At 40.6% G+C, this 16,758-nt stretch overlaps 1 protein-coding gene across 7 annotated transcripts in view; it reads left to right on the top strand.

The window, feature by feature from the left end:
- dachd (dachshund d) overlaps positions 1 to 16,758 on the top strand; it is a 104,766-nt gene that overhangs the window by 50,034 nt on the left and 37,974 nt on the right. For all 7 annotated transcript variants that reach the window (XM_061053194.1, XM_061053192.1, XM_061053191.1 and 4 more), the window contains exons 2-3: positions 2,542 to 2,657; positions 11,445 to 11,597. In XM_061053194.1, the coding sequence (XP_060909177.1) occupies positions 2,542 to 2,657; positions 11,445 to 11,597 (269 nt within the window). The remainder of the gene's footprint in view (positions 1 to 2,541; positions 2,658 to 11,444; positions 11,598 to 16,758) is intronic.

Below are 16,758 nucleotides of genomic sequence, written 5' to 3'. Positions count from 1 at the left end.
AAACACACGGGCCGATTCTCCGGCAGCCTATCCAAACATTACCTTAACTTAACTGGGTCTTTGTACCCCGAGTTCACATCCTTTGACATGATCTGAGGTCGATGTGACATCTTTTTGTCCATTTGAGGGTCCTCTTTTGCTTTTAGTATTGTTGGTAAAAAGCCTTTTACCCATCACATACCCTCTATTGAGGTCTTTCATAAATAATTCAGCCGGAGTACAAGTGAAAGTGATGACAGCAAAACTGTGTGCGATCTCTCCCTCTCATAAGATCAAAGAGGTGCTTCTATAGAAATAGGAATTACATTTCCAAACGTTCCCAGGTTGAGGGGCTACTCGTTTCTCTTTCTGCTCCTCTCTCTCTTTTTTTTTTTTTTCTCCACACTGCCCTCCTCTCACTTTCTGTCATTCGTTACTTCTTTTCTATCACTTTTATTTTTTCCCCCTTGCAGAGGGACACAGTTGGGTGGAGGTCTGCTTTTAGTCCCTAAAACCTCCCGAGCCGCTATATGAGAGAGTCAGCACATTCAGACAGATAGAGCGAGTGCACTCTATTAGCAGGACTGAGGTAAATAAACCTCACAAGACACGGCTGAATAAATCCAACCACTAAGGCTGTGTGGTATCTGAACACAAACACTGCATCTCTCTGTGGATACTGCCTTTGGGAGATGTAGTGAAATGTACTGTAACACAAACAGCCTCGTAGACTGAGCTGGTTGATAAAGTTCTGAATGAGCCATCAATGTTTAAAGAAAAAGCTCATCAGTCGGTAACTGCCACTAATTTATTTTGAAACCTTTGTCGGTTGTAAGCAGCTAGTAAACTTTTTTATGGACTCCATTAGTCAGTAATCACGTTGAAATAGTGTTGGAGCAGCACATCGATACTGACCATTATACTAGTTCAGTCATCATTGATTAATTAATACAAATGAAGTGAAAAAAATCATCCACATTTGTCCATCAATACAAAAGCCAAACAATGATATCAGTGATAAAAAGAAATCCAAGTTTTATTTTGAAATACCTTGACCATTTTGGTTATAAATGTGTGAAATCTCAGTAAGTTGTATTTGCACACAGATATCAAATCCTATCCTGTCTTGGAAAATATTTTGATATCCAAAATATATTGTTCACCAAAGAATAAGAAGATTTTAGTACCATCATTAAGTGCCTTGCAGTCACAATAATAAATACTTATAACGATATATTTCAGGTGGTGTATTTAGCTTGAGGCTATACAAAAGAAATGAATTCTTGAGACTAACTTTCGTAAAGAAACAACTTCATTGGCATGCCTGCAAACTTCTTCCATCCCAATGAACACATTAAAGATGAGCTTTAATTCAGTCTTAGGGAGGACAGAATCTCAGCCAAAATTTGAGTTTGTCCTGTCTTTTGTATAATTTACTGCAGTCTGTCCTGTTTCCTCCCATAGTTACAGCCTGCTGCGGAAACCCTTTGGTGTTTTAAAGATGGATTAAAGTCAGCTGATATTAAAGAGAACTTAGTATCCTGGTTAAGCTTCTAAATGGACTATTGTATGTGAAATAATGTATGAAGCCAATATGTCACCTGTGTCAAGTCGCCGTAATTCATCTTCAGATGAGACATCCAGCTCCCTTGTTCGTAAAGAGCACACCTCTCGAGGATCTTGCCCCCTCATTACAAGCTCATCGCATTCATATTTTTTCACCCTGTAGGCTTTTGTTTGTAACTATAAGCCAGCAAAGTAGGTATTGATTGCAACTGGAAGCTGTATTAATAAGTGGACGGGTGAGATGTGTGGAAAGTCAGCGGTGTATCTGCTTCAGAGGCCCTTTTCTCCTCCACAGTAAGGTGGCACAGTCATTTATCACGGCTGGATCTGTGCCCCTCGTTTGGTGTAATAAAACTCCCCCATCAGAATCGTCCAACAGGTCTGAATCACTCTGTCACACCACCTTCCAGCTAAGGCATGCATTAAATCAAGCAAGCAGAACATTTCCTAAGGCAGCCATTGCCTTTTAATTTCCTGAAGAACCTTAAAATATCATTCATTACCAGAACTACACATATTTGGTTTTTAAAAGTCTCATAAATCAATAGTGGCCTGACTGCAATAATTATAACAAGTTAACATGTAATTTCCAGGCCGAGGGCCGCGCACTGGATTTTAGCATATGCAAACGAGGCAATTCAAATAGTGTGGGGATATTAATACGGAGGAACAGGTAACGAGGTACGGGTTATGAATTATGCATCAAAAAGTGGTTGATCTTCAATAAAGGAAATGAATTCACCGTGTAATCTAATTAGTTATGGAAGTCTATTATGTTGAGCTGCAGAAAGCAACTGTCCTTGAAAAGAAATTTATTTACAGTACATGTTAGCTATTTGCAGTGGAATTGCATTCTGGAGTGCTCCAAATGTTAACACCCCCCCCCCCCCGCGCTCTCCACCCCCCCGCCAGCACAACCACCTCCACCCACACACAAACCCCCCCTCCTCCTCCCTCTGCCAATCTCTCAACCACGTCTTCCTTCTTCTTCTTTAGCTCCAGACCTGGCCGGCCCCCGAAGAGGACCCAGAGCGTGACATCGCCCGAGAACCCCCACATCATGCCCCACTCGGTCCCTGGCCTCATGTCCCCTGGCATGATCCCACCCACAGGTATGGGTAAATCTTCGTCTGTGGCACTCTGTCATTGTTGCTAAGGCTCTAATCTGCTCTGTCTGCCTTTTTTTTTTCTCCCTCTCTCTCTCTTTCTGTCACACACACACACACACACACACACATACACACACACACACACACACACACACACCCTCCCCTACCACTGGCCTCCCCGCAGCTCGTCCTCGAAATGGCAACCAGTCCAAAGTGACACATGCACCCAACCACCAGACACCAGCCGCTCACTCGTTTACCAAAAACAGATCCTCTGCTCAACCCCCCGGAAACCAAAGAGCAGAGAGGTGGGGGAGTGGTGGTGGTGGTGGGGGGGGGGGGGGGAGAATAAATTGGAGTGGAGATCTTTTCTCTCAGATTATTCCAGTAGATGTTGCATTTTGCCTTGAGTGCATTCTAATTAGTGCGATTAAATCCACTCCACTGGTATATGTACATAGGCAGTGGTGATGCTAAAGCAAGCTTATCGCCACAAGAATCAACAACAACCGTTTGTGCCCTAACTTAGCCCCCGGGCCAAGTCTTATTGCGACTAATGCTTTTGTTCTATTTGTGGCCTGCTTCATTGTGGCTGCTTTGATGTTGGTGGCTGTAAGTGCTCTCATTTGCATATTTCGCTCTCCTTCTTGATATGTCTTTAATGATATTGTACTGTTGACTGCAGCTCTTTGAATGCTCTTTCAGTGTACAGTACACATTTAAACAGTTATTAATCGTAGTCTTTTACAAAGACTTAAAACACCACAGCTGGTTTTCTAATAGTTATCTTCAATTTTAAAAGTCTTATAACTATCTGTGTGCATAACTCATTTGATTTACTATAAAACTATGAACTGAAGTATTTTACAAAGAGATCAAACACCAAAGCTGATCTTCAATGCAAAACAACTATAACACATTTTAATGATCTATTTAAAAACTATAAAATGCAAACTGTACCAAACTATTACCAGTAAAAAAAGTTGTTTTTTATTAACAGAAATGTAAAGGCTGGTTTTCCATTTGTAACCCATTGGTAGGACAATAAATGGTAATCGTTTGTATAATTATCTCTTTTATAAACCATTAACAGTAAACTACCTTTAATATTTTACAAAGAGTTTAACTGCAAAAGTCCAATGGTTGTCTTTGGTGCACACCAATTTGTACTGATATAAATGTCAAAACTATTAACTGAAGTATATTCCCAAAAAACTGAACAGCTGAGCTGATTTTAATGTTAATCTTTGGTGCACGTTCATTTTTAACAGGCGTGTTATTATCTCTGAACTACTCACTGTTCAACTTAAACTGTCCTATTTTACATAGAAATGCATTAAACAGCTTGTTGTCCAATTGTTAATGGTGAACAATAAACAACTTGTGTTTATCTTTGTACAAAATTCTTACTTATTCTGTACTTATAGTTTGTTATGAAGAGATTAAATCCAAAAGTTGGTTTTCTAATGGTCGTCTTTGGTGCAGCACAATATTACAAGGCTCTGTTTTTATCTCTGTAAAACAACTGTTAACGATACAACTACTAACTCTAGTATTTAACAAAGTGATAAAGCACCACAGCTGGTTTTTCAGAGCACAATGTTTTTAAAACACATTCAATTATCTCTGTGGAACAATACGAACTGTAGTATTTTTACCAGCGGTTTTATACGGGACAACTGGTTTCCCAATCTTTATAGCCTCTGCATAACAATTTTAACAACCTTGAACTGGACAATAGTACTGCAAGGTAAACTGCAAATGCTGGTGTACAAATGATGTCATCTTTGGTGTGCAACAATTTTAACAGACCCGTAATCATCTCTTCAGTAGTAGTAGAAGTCGTAGCATCATATTTCAGTGTTTATTAACTAAGTTACATAAATATATATACAGTATATTACTTTTCAGGGTTAAATGACAAGAAAAATAATTGACCCAAAAGGTGAAAGCAGACTGAAGTACCTAGCATTTTTTAACATGACATAAGTATTGGCAACTGTTTCAATACAAAGTTTAAGTTATACTAAAATAAACACAGTCTCAAACATGTCATACAAAAAAACAAACTTTCAGACTCACATAAACATCACTGGTCACACCTCAGTTTTATATTTCTTGATTTATTCTGTTTCTGTCTCCAAGAGGCAGCAGAGCAGCGCCTGTGCTGGGTTAGAGATTCTGTATTACACACAGATATGACCATCCTTGTGATTCAGTACAATGGGGGCTCACAGGCTGCTGCTTTGAACTCTGGGAATAGGGTGAGGTCACTGGCTATCTGCGGCGTCGTATAGAAGGCGAACTTAAAGGCCGGAGTGAACACAGAGAAGGACAATGATGAGAAAGAGCCGTGTTATTTAGTGGAACATAAAGCAACAGAGAAAGCCTTTTGATATCATCCCCTTTAAGCCCAGAGGGACTCTATGATCTTGACATTTAGTCGGGGTATTCAGGGGGCAGAGATAAAGTAATTGAGGTTTTTTGGTCTTCTCATAACTGCCTTAAGCTTCCTAACTGTGGCGAGACAGAACTTTTCCTTCCATTTCTATGTTCTGATTAAACCGCTTATTGTTTTGATTACAGTATTAAGCATTAAACGTCAAAGGAAGTTAGACATTCTGACAGATTAATAATTCAGTATAATTGACCACACATAAGTTAGCATCTAAGTAGGCGACTAATTGATCTCCCTGTCATGTCCAAATCTACTGATTGATGATTAAAAAGCGACATTGAGAGACTGTCTTAAATAGTTCCACTATCACGTCATGTCATATTAGATCACTTTGCAGATGAGTTAGCGCCTCCACACTCACACACAGAATGTTGGCTTTTCCTGAGGCTTTGCCAATGCTGCATGTCTCCACCTAAAAGCCACCGCTCTGTCTGACTTAGGCTCAGAGATACAACAAAAAACAATCCCTGCAATGTTTTGATCAGTGTCATGTACCAACCCAGCTAATACTGATGTTTCATCTCCAGTCTCTGTTACTTTGGTCTGGATGCCTCTGGCTCAAGTTTAGCTAAGCACTTTTGAGAAATAAGGGTGTAACAAAACGAAAGATTTGGATTGTTTTTATGGATTCACGGGGGGAAAATTCAATATAATTCTGCTTATCAATTCGAATTGCACCTAAATTTTACAACATTTACAATAAACACATTGCAAAACTTAATATATCACACTGGATAGGAAACAATATGTATTGTTTTCAAGCTATGCTTACATAATCAACATGTGTACATTTCAGATATCAGAAGGAGGCAGGGTATAACAGCCGTCCTTTCAAACCACGTTTGAGTCTGTCAGATGACGCTAAAGCTAGCTATCAGCTAACGCCAGATTAAATGGTGCCTATTAAGGATGTTTCAAAATCACTTTCAGGGTTTATTCAGGATGAAGGAGGGAACATGTTGAAATTAAGAGTATCGTGTAAAACATGAAGAACAGATAGACGTAAAAACTGTGAGATGTTACTAATGTGCACTCTTTAGGATATGTTTGATTATCACGCTGTGGAACAGCATCACAATGCAATCACACATTGCACATTTTATATTTAAATTGCACAGGACTAATATCAATACATACCTTCATCTATAAGACATTTATGTTTCTTTATATTGAAAATAACGGATTGTGTGTAATTTGATGTCTGAAGACCTCATTTATGAAGTTCTCTAATTATATTTCAGTATTTGTTTTGAAATACCGTTTACCTTATTTAATTTAAGGAGCATATAATATCCATCCAAAGTTCTTCAACTGAGTTGAATCAAAATTGTCCGGGGGAAAATTCAGATTTTGGAAAAAAAGACTCATCGCTGTCAAAGTTTTTAATAAAATCGTCATCAAACCTGTGACGTAGGATCCTTACATGGAAACACTTGATGATTATTTTATTAATTATTATTCAAAGCCTAATTTACAACATCAATATATGTACACAATAAAACAAATAATAAACACAAACATTGTTAAAAACAATATCATGCCAGATAATCAATGTTATATCTTATGTGAGCGATTTTAAGCCTTCATGTTAAATACAAGAATGTTTTTACTTCGGTCTAATGTGCAACATGTCATGACTGAACCTACGCTGCACTCTGAACGGCATGTTCTACTTTTATGTTTGCTCTGATTTCTTTATGCAAACTGTAATCACATTTAACAGATTCACTTAAGACAAAGACTTAAATCATGTTAGATTCAAATCGATGCCCAGATTGAAGACGGTGGAAAGATGTCTTCTTCACACTCTGAGCAGACTAGAGAGGCCTCGGTGAAACACACTGTTAACATATGTATCTTTGCCCTTGATGCTGGTTCCATTTAGAAAAGGACATCTTAATATGCTTAGGTTTCCATTTAAGGAAATACCCTCATATGTGTGTGGAAGCACACGTGTGTATGTGTGAGAGTCTGAATGCGTGCATGCTTGCGTTCATCCCCCCAGGGTGGGGAGTAAAGGGGGGTGGGTTTTACTCTGGAGCCCTTCCAGTTGCTGATGCATTACAGGCAGATTGGCCCCCAAATCGGATTATTTGCTGTGGACTGACACCACACTGAGATGACATCTCCTTTAAAGTGGAGAGGGCCTCCACTCACACTCTGGCCACTACTTAAGCAGCAGCTTCAATATAATTCATTTATGTCCTGGATATGGCTTCAACCTTTTGAATAACGCAAGAGTACTGCATTTACCATTAGAGAAATGAATGTCACCTACATCCAGCCGGGGTGCATCCTGTACTTTACTGATAAAACAATATTTCCTAATGCTGCTCGGGCATGCCTTACTGTACAGGCATGTGTTCAGATTTCAGAGGGCTGCCTCTCCGTCTTATAAGTGCTGCAGGTTGAGACGTATTGTAATATTTATGTTCCTTTGATGAACAATTAGCACGTCAGCTTCTAGAGTGGATCATCTAATCTGGTGCCACTTCAAGCTGCTCTAAAATAGATCCAGTATGCAGCAGGTAATTTAGTGTCACTTCTTTGTGTCTGTGCCCCTCCTCCTCCAGTCCACTGCTTGTCATAAGGTTAGCGCGCTGTGTAATTGATACTAAATTTGTCATGATGTGGATAGCACAGTTCAAGTGGCGCATTGTACCTAAGAGTCGCGTTGTTCCCAACCCCAGTTAGTCATTGCTGTGCTGCCACCAGTCCATGCATAAAATTAGGCGACCATGCTCATTGACATGGAGCGTCCCTTCCCTACTTATCCCGTTCGGCTGATAAATAAAGTGTGTTTTCATTGTTACCCATGGTGCAGGCCCTAACAGAGACACAACAGAAACACAACAGATAAGCTTTTTTTTTTCCTTTTTTTATATAATCCCAGCCAGAGAAAGTCGTAAAAAGTCAGTCTTTTGTGTACTGATGTGAAGTTAATCTGATTTTAATTTAATTATACGAGTTAGTTGCGGAGGGCACAGGCATTGGGGGTGTTTGTTGTAAGAATGTTCTGACATTGGCGCAGGTATGGGGCAGCTAGCATGTTAATTAATGATGAAGATCCTGACAATATGCAGAGGCATGACAGCGTTAAGCCAGTCGGCTGCTGCTTCCTTTGCATATTAATAGATCCTTCATTATTATTTAATATGACAGCTGCTCCAAGGGCTACCATCAGACCTTGTCTCTGTTATTTGCTGTTTTGTGCTCCCCATGTGACAGTGCCATGCTATTCTCTATTTGTTAAAATGTTCCCTTTTCTCTTCCCTGGCTGGTGTGGCTCTCTACATGCGGCCGTGATGTGCTGTTTGTTTTTCTGCCGGGGAGGATTGTGACTTGCCCGTGCGCCGTCTATAAGAGAAAAGTGTCTGAATCTAAAGGTGACTTTGAAAGAATATAAGAGGCAGGATTGTTTTGTTTGCATAGTAATGAATGCAGATTAGCACTGAGTGGGATTGGTCTTGTTGACGTTTAGACTTCTAGTGGCTTAATAGACTTGTTGCTGGGCGCCAACAGCACCTCCCTGGCTTCCTTATTACACGCACTGTATGGAGGTGTGTGTTATGTGGCTATGACAATTGATCTGGTGGAATGAAACAATTATCAGAACAAAGATTTCGATCTATGGAGAGTGTCACTTAGTCAAAGACGGGGCTGGAGGATGGAGCGGAATGATAAATGAAAAATGAAGAAGTGATTATTCCATCTCTTCTGTCATGCCACAGATCTATTTCTTAGCCTGTATTTACTCAATATAATATTATTTACGACTTAAATATCTTTGATCCGTTTCCTTTTTTTCTTTTTCTTTTCTGTCATCTTGTAAAATATGGCCCCATTTACTTTAGCAAAAGAAACGTCGAGGACACGCGGTCTGCAGTGCAATAAACCACAGCCAAAGTTAGAGAGCATCAGAAGGCTCCACTGCGGCACTCCTTTGAGCGGCACCTGATTTGTGGGGGGAATTTATCACACAAACAGCCCAGAGGTGATTTCAATATTTACTCGGCAGTCTGTTCTGCATACGTCTCATTTGGAAAACAGTTGACTCTTGCCCATTATACACAAATGAAGGCTGACCTTCAGACTGGGCAGAGGCCACATTCATTATGTGGAGAAGTATCACCTTCTTATGAGGCAATGGCTCTCTTCTTTTCTTTTTTTTTTTCTTCTTCCTCTCCCCCTGCTCTGCCTATGCATATTGAACAGCAAGCCGCGGCCCATTGCAAACGAGAGGGGCCCTCGCTGACATGATGTATACTGTACGTCAATATGGTACTGATGTATTTTAAGATGCAAACAAGGCTTTAAATTATATGCACCTCCATGTCAGTGGCTCAGAGTGACTCTCGCCATCTGCCTATCAGCTGGGGGGATGAGAGGAGACGGTGCCCACACCGGTATGTTCCTGTGTGCGTTTGTCAGCGTGTGCTTGTACCTGTGTGTGTGCACACGCCCGCATGTATCTATTAGAGCCACATGTTCGATTTCTAGCTCTCCTTGTACTTGTGTCTTCCCCTCAGATGCATGGCTAATAGCTGCTCTTGAGTCCCATCACGGAGATGTGACAGCTTAGTGATGATAAACGCAGACATCGCCTTGTTCTGCGTCAAACGTAAGGCAAACCTGCACACCCAGTGTAAGCAGCCTCTTTAACGAGCAGGTGATAGACTGTATTGTGGTTATGAGTGATTCCAATAATAGTCGCATATCTTTTTTTTTTTTTTCTCCCCCTGCCATGCATATTTGATTGTGTTGCCGGGGTTGGAGAGAGGACTCGTAGGACTCTCCTGAGACACGCCGCGGCCTAGAGGAGCTTTAGCGCTATCTGTCCCTGCTGTTTGAGACCGGCCTCATGAATAAAGATGTCAGTCACGTTCAATACACCAGAACCCTGCAAATACCACAATGACAAACCAATGCTTTATGATCTCTGCAGTGTGCTCGGCATATGTATGTCCATAATCTCACTATATCAAGTCGTACATTATCAAGAGGTGGGAGACCAAGTGAAACGCTGCTTTTACAGTTTATATTTAGGGGGAATAGTGAATGATATCTTTTAGAACTTGAACAATCTTTTTTAAGAAGAACAGCCCCCTGAGGAGGATCCATATCCTAAAAGATATTTGGCAGATTGTCAGAAATGTTCAAGTCATTTGCGAACTAAAGAGTGTATATGGTAATTATAGCTAACTTTGAAGCTGCCTTGAAACAGCACAATCTTATTACAGAGTTCAAGAGCGAGACTGACAGGTTCTATAATTCACTTCTGATTCTTACGTAGTCACTTCTCTGTAATTTACAAACTCTTTTTCAAGTTTCTTTTTGCTGTCAAAAAGTCTTTCAAGGTCTAAAAAAGAAAATGTCATGTTGTGATATAATCAAACCACCCCTTTCCTCAATAGGGTCTTTTTTTTTACTATCTAACCTGATTCATTTCCTGCATGTTGTGTTTTTTTAGTGTAATGTAATAGAATTTTTACTGAATTAAATACATTCCCTCAGTTCATTACAGGACATGGTCTTTGTTCCACTTCAACACGTGACCCTGAAAGTATCGAATCCACTCAAAGTCATATACAAGTGTTAAAGAATCACAAAAACACGTTACATTATGTATAGATTTTTTCTATCCGCTTGATGACTGGCCTTGACTCTCAGAAGAGCCCCGACACACTACAGTTTATAGCTGTGAAGGAATTAGAATACCAATTTTAGGCATTATTCAGGAAAATTAGATCTGTTGAATACATTAACATGTGTCATTTGAATACACTCTATATGAAGATCTTTAAAGATAGTTCTCTGCCTGTATTTGTTCACATATTGAACTCTTTCTTCGACCTTTTTCTCCCCCTGAAACCCTTCTGTATCACGACAAGTCTTTGATACATGCACTCACTTTGTGTATTCTAAGTTGTACACACAAAATGCTTGCATCATGCACTATTATGTTGACTGCATCTGTTCCCATCAAGGTACAAATACATCAATATAGAGGCGAGGAATATGGGAGTCAGTGAAACATTCATAAAAATCATATGCTGCCACACACACAGGGATCCATCCCATCAGCATGATAACCTGCTGTGCAGATATCCCCTGTCAGAAGATGAAAAACCAAGCTGTGATCTCACAGGCGCTTATTCCCCATAGTGTATAAAATTATTCATTGTTTTATTATTTCAGAAGTCCTTTCCCTTTGTTTTTTTCCCCTTGCTAGGTCAGGTTTGTGAAAGGTTTTTGCAGGTGCAGTGGCTCAGCCCCAGCAGACATGTAGCGGCTCTGTAAGCAGCTCTGTCTCCTCTGCCTTCTCTCTCCAGGCCTGACAGCGGCGGCGGCAGCAGCTGCCAACGCAGCCATCGCAGAGGCCATGAAGGTCAAGAAGATCAAGCTGGAGGCGATGAGCGGCTACCACAGCAATGCCAACCACCATGGGGGCGACGGGGAGAATGGAGACCTTAGCTCCACTGTCGGTGAGGATGCTTCATACAAACACACACACCGTGTCACAACCTTAAACATATTATAGAATATAAGAATAGAAGACAAACACTTCCTGTTAACTAGTTTTTCTGCCTGCAGAGACAAATACATACATACAGCTATAGACTTGTAGGCTATAGTTACTATTTTGAAACGCACTTAAATTCAGATCTCTTTCAAGACGCAAACAGTCATCTGCATTTTTATCAAATTAAGTTCTACAAATTGATGTGAATAATTAATGACTGATTAATGACTATATCTTTTAAACTAGGAGTATGTTCTAAAGTAAGACTTCTGACCTCTAAGTTTCATTTGCACCATCTATAGGCTGAATTTGTGTTAGCTTTTCTTTGTTAGTTTTTAGGCCTTTATGTGAGACATTGCCAACAAATCAATGGACAATTATGGGTGAATGATGAAACTAATACCTTCATTTTTTCCAGAAATCTTGCTAATCTTTACTGAACCAACTTTCATGAAAATAGAGTTTAAAATAACAGCTTAAAAGGATAGTGAAAACCAGTTTGGGCGGAAATGGGTGTGGTGGTCAACATGTCATTTACAATTAAAGGTTTCCTAGTGTTGTTTTGGCTACTGTTAGGAAATTAATCCATTTTTCAACTCAGGATTAATTTGGATTCAGGAAGAAGGTAGAAAGCAGAAAGCAGACTAAACTTTAATGACCACACAGAAAGAAAAGAAAGCAAACAGACAGAATTATTCGCTTTGTTGTCCAGATCACTCTTGTTTCTCTTTGATTGAGGATATTTGATTGTAATTTCTGTCAACATCAAATGGAAAAAAAGTTCAAATACTGTAACTGTTGATGGCACATTTTATCCTCTGCCAGCCTCACCTCATGTCACCATTCTGCTTGATGTTGTGAAAAAAAAGATATGGTTTTCATTTTGCCTGGATCTGTGTGAAGGCTTAAGAAAGTCATTGTGTTCAATAATCATGAAAGTTATTTTGACCAAAATGAATGAGCAGCCCTAGAATTATGAGATACGATACACATGAGCTTGCACACTTTTATTGGGATATTTGTCTTTGAATAATTACCCTTTAGTATACGGTCATGCTAGTTCTCAAAATTTACACCAACATTCTCAGACAATTTGTCTACCTACTCAGGGACAATAAATGCTAATCAGCTATTGGCTAACTCTGGTAGGATAAGATTTAATTGTGCGCTGCCCCTTTAAAAAAAAAACAATAACATAAGTTAACCAATTCCCTGACTTTTTAAAAATTTGTTATAAAATAGTAGTTTTTGACTCACTGCTGAACTATTGGCCAAATAAATGTACACAGAAAAACATGGCTTTAAAAAACATTATTTTTGCCAAAGCAAATATGAATGCTCGTATATATACAGCTCGATGTGAACCAAAGACTTTCATGGCTGTCTCCATTACACAGATGTTGTCTTTCTTTTTTTTTTTGTTTAGTTTTTATTAAGTTCAATTTCCCCTTCGGTGAGGTAAGTCTTGTTTCCGCTCAAGTGTTACAATTCTGTGTTGAAAGATAAAAACACATTCATAACAGCTAAGTGAAACAGTGAACACAGTTTCCCAAAGCTATCAGCTTCTAACAAGGTCTAATTGAATTGCTGTGAGAGCATTGGTTTTTCACTATGTGCCATTTCAATTAATTATTAGCCCTAAAATGCGGGAGGATTTTCGCAATATCACACAGAACCACTTAGTGTATTAAAGAGAAAGATAATGTATGTTAGTGCCGGCTCCAAATTATAAACCAAATGTAATCCCTGTAGCTTTGGTTGCTAAATGGAGGTTTTGATTCACTCCCTGTAATAAATGGCTCGACTCCTGAATACATTTCATCAGTAATACTTGACACCATGGAGCTTATGGTGCGCGAGATGAAAACAGGATGTGTTTCTAAGCAGATTTAACAATGCAAAATGCATAAAGTGTGAGGTCATCACTCCCAGAGAATGGAGTATGTAAAAATAAAAAGAAGAATACCAGACGACGAGGTCACGGAAATAAAGATAAATGTGAGCACCAACAGCAAGGCTACGGCAATGGAGCTAATAAGAAACTGTTTTATCTTTTTACAATTTAAATTGTAACCTTGAGCCCACAGCCAGCCACACAGGCTCCCGCTGGAATCATAATTCTGGCAGGGGGGAGCAGCTCTAGGTGTGGGTGCACGGGCCACAGCATTAGCTCTCTGAGTGAAATATATGGCAGTGACGCCTCTCGGCCCCATCCACAATCAATTGGATTCTTTTCCTTTAATATTTACTCGCAGCGATGAGATGCTCGTCTGCATGGTGATGAACAGTCTGCCACTGGCGTTTGAAGGTGACCTGTCAGTGAGTATGGACAAATCTCTCGCTCGCAGAAATGTAGAAAATAAATCATTAGGGGCAGGCAGTCAGACAGGGGCCTCTCTCTCTCCCTCACTCTCCTCGGATTTAAATCAGCTCAGATTTATGATTTGAATTAATGCTTCGTTTGGTCAAAGAAATGGTCGCAGAGACAAATGATGTTTGGTACTGAAACCATCCTAATATTGATTACCGGGTGTCGCAGCAATCTCTTGTTTATATCAAGCACTCTCCTGTGACAGGGTGGCCAGCAGGAGTCATCCTGATAATACGCACGAGAAATATGGCCTGCTCGGCGCGGCGGGGCCATGAAACACAGCTCAACAGCACGCTCTCTTATTCATCCAGCCCCAGGCTTCCACTCACATGTTTATTTTTAATAAAAGCATTTTGTAATTTCACGAAAATATGAAGCGACTTACAAGGAAGCGTGAATTGTTTAACATTCCAAAAGTGTCTCGCTCTGGCCGGTTTCCACAAACTATTTTGGACTGTGAATGCCTAATATGTCCAGCTCTCAATAGCAATCCAAACTTACAAATCACTTGACTGATTTAGCACTGAGTGGGCAGAAGGGGAACTGTATTTGGCTGTAGCTTTGTTAGGACTGGACTTGTTCACAGGGAATGACTTCATGCTGTTTTTGAGACACTCAGACCACAGCTGCTCAGAGGAAATGGACTCAAAAGTTTTATGATCTTCCAGCTTTAACTAAGACTCAACAAACGGAAGTGTTTGCTCGCATGAATTACGTTACCAAACCGTGATAGGAATTGATATGATAATGAGGCAGCCTCTGATAATACCACTAAGGGGATAGATCCATTTAATGAGAAGGAGCTACTACATAAGGCCATTGAAACAAATCCTCCTCGGGGCTAACATACAGGTGCCTCGTCTCAGTGTTTGTGTGAAGCAGATCTTTGTGGAGCGCTTAAAGCAGAGCACAGAGGAGGCAGCCAGTGAAGGACACTCTGTTCTGTTTGTAGAGTTGGATTGCCCGTTGCTGTCTTTGTGTTGATGTAAATTGAACAGGCTAATATTTCTCCCTCTCATTAAATATTCATTGCAATTAGACCTTGCTGTTTGCATCAATGTTATTAATTAAAAGGAGGGAAAAAAAACAGCTGGTTCGACTCTCCAAAATATCCAAACATCCTGAGTGAGAGAAGAAACAGATATGTGTTTTGAGGAGTGAATGAGAGACTGATAAAAATGGAAAAAGGGGATGCAGAATAAGAGTTTGGGTCTATGTTTGGCTCGCAGTCTTTAGTCGGTCAGAGGGAGCCGTCTCAAAGCACAATGTGGATTGTTCCTGCGCCTCTCAGGAAATGCCACAATTACAGATCACAGACCAAGCAAAACACGTGTGGCGCTGGGCCTTGAGGGGGATAAACAGCCCACCGTTCCCTCCCAGTGCATTGACCCCAGCCACAACCTTCATTACTGGGAGAGAAAATATTGTCAGCTGCCCGCTAACAAACACCTGCCAATTTCAAAAGAAGGAATTGCCTTTTTTTTCTTTTTTTTTTTTTTTTTTTTCAGCCACGGTAGAAAACTCAAGTATTTTTTCAGACTTGAAAAAAAAATTGATAAGAAAGCTTTCACTCTTATTTTTTTTGTCTCACTTACTTCCTTGTCTTTCACCCCTCCATCTCTCTTTGGCCACCGGGTGCTGCCCTGCCACTCATCTGACTCCTCACCACACAAATCTAATGGAGCTGAAATCCTGTTTGTAATTAGATATGGGAATTCCACTGTCATCAGCCAGATGATGCCACGACATGCCGACCAAACAACTCGCCGCTCTTAGAGGAGAAGACACAACAGTCGTTGTTTAGTGGCAGAAATTATACTACGTTCTGGTGCAATCCTAAATCTGAACAACCAGCACTAAGCTGTATAAGCAGTTACATTTGGAGGCACTGCTTCCAAACCCTGAAAGCCCTTTGTCTCACATCTGTGGCTTTGGTCCAGGCTGCCTGTGCCCAACAGGGAGCAGAGACGGAGCCACATGCTAGGCGGAGGCTGGGCGGATGGTGACAGGTACCTGGAGTGCTGCCTGACTGAGAGTTGAGAGAGAAAAAGGTTCTGGGTGAGATGATGAGGAAGCATCATTCTCTCTTCCCAGGGTCATCAGGCTAATTTCTGCAAGCCCCACCCTCCTGCTTGTATGTTTGCATGCGCGCGTGTGTGTGTTAGTGTGTGTTTGCATGTGTGCATGCTCGTGTGAGAGCAGAAAGAGGGGGCCTTGGCCCCTGAGAGCGCTCTGTGAGGAGACCACAGCTGTACACTCCCAGCAGCTAATTGGTCCTTATCTAGCTGTCCCATTCATCTTCATTTTTTACCAATTACTGAGCATTATCTGTGTTCTCAGTTGGGTATGGGACTTAATCCTTTTTGGTTAAGCTGGTGCTACAGCTTGCAAATTTCAAATGGAGACAGGGGGTGAGGGAGGGAGGGGGGGGGCAGGGGGGGCTGAGGAGGGAAAGGTGGAGGGGGGAGAGGAGGGGATGGGGAGCAAAAGTCATAGAAAAAACAAACTGAAACTTCCCATCATTTCTCAGTGGCAGGAAGCAATCGATAAACAATGACATCACACGGAGGAGGGGTGAAAAAATGGAAGGGATCAATTATTGGCGTTATAATTCAAGTCCTTGTTTGCAAACGTTGCAGCCTCATTGATTAGGCTGTTCTTGTTGCACTCACCATTATTGACTTGTTAAAACCATATTTTCTCATCATCAGTGGTTTTGCGTTTGCGGTCACACAGATAACGCTTTATGGGG

The sequence above is a fragment of the Labrus mixtus genome, chromosome 13, assembly GCF_963584025.1.
Source record: "Labrus mixtus chromosome 13, fLabMix1.1, whole genome shotgun sequence".
NCBI classification, from domain to species: Eukaryota; Metazoa; Chordata; class Actinopteri; order Labriformes; family Labridae; genus Labrus; species Labrus mixtus.
The sequence above is the reverse complement of the archived record's forward strand: the minus strand, read 5'-3'. Positions and strand labels throughout refer to the sequence as shown.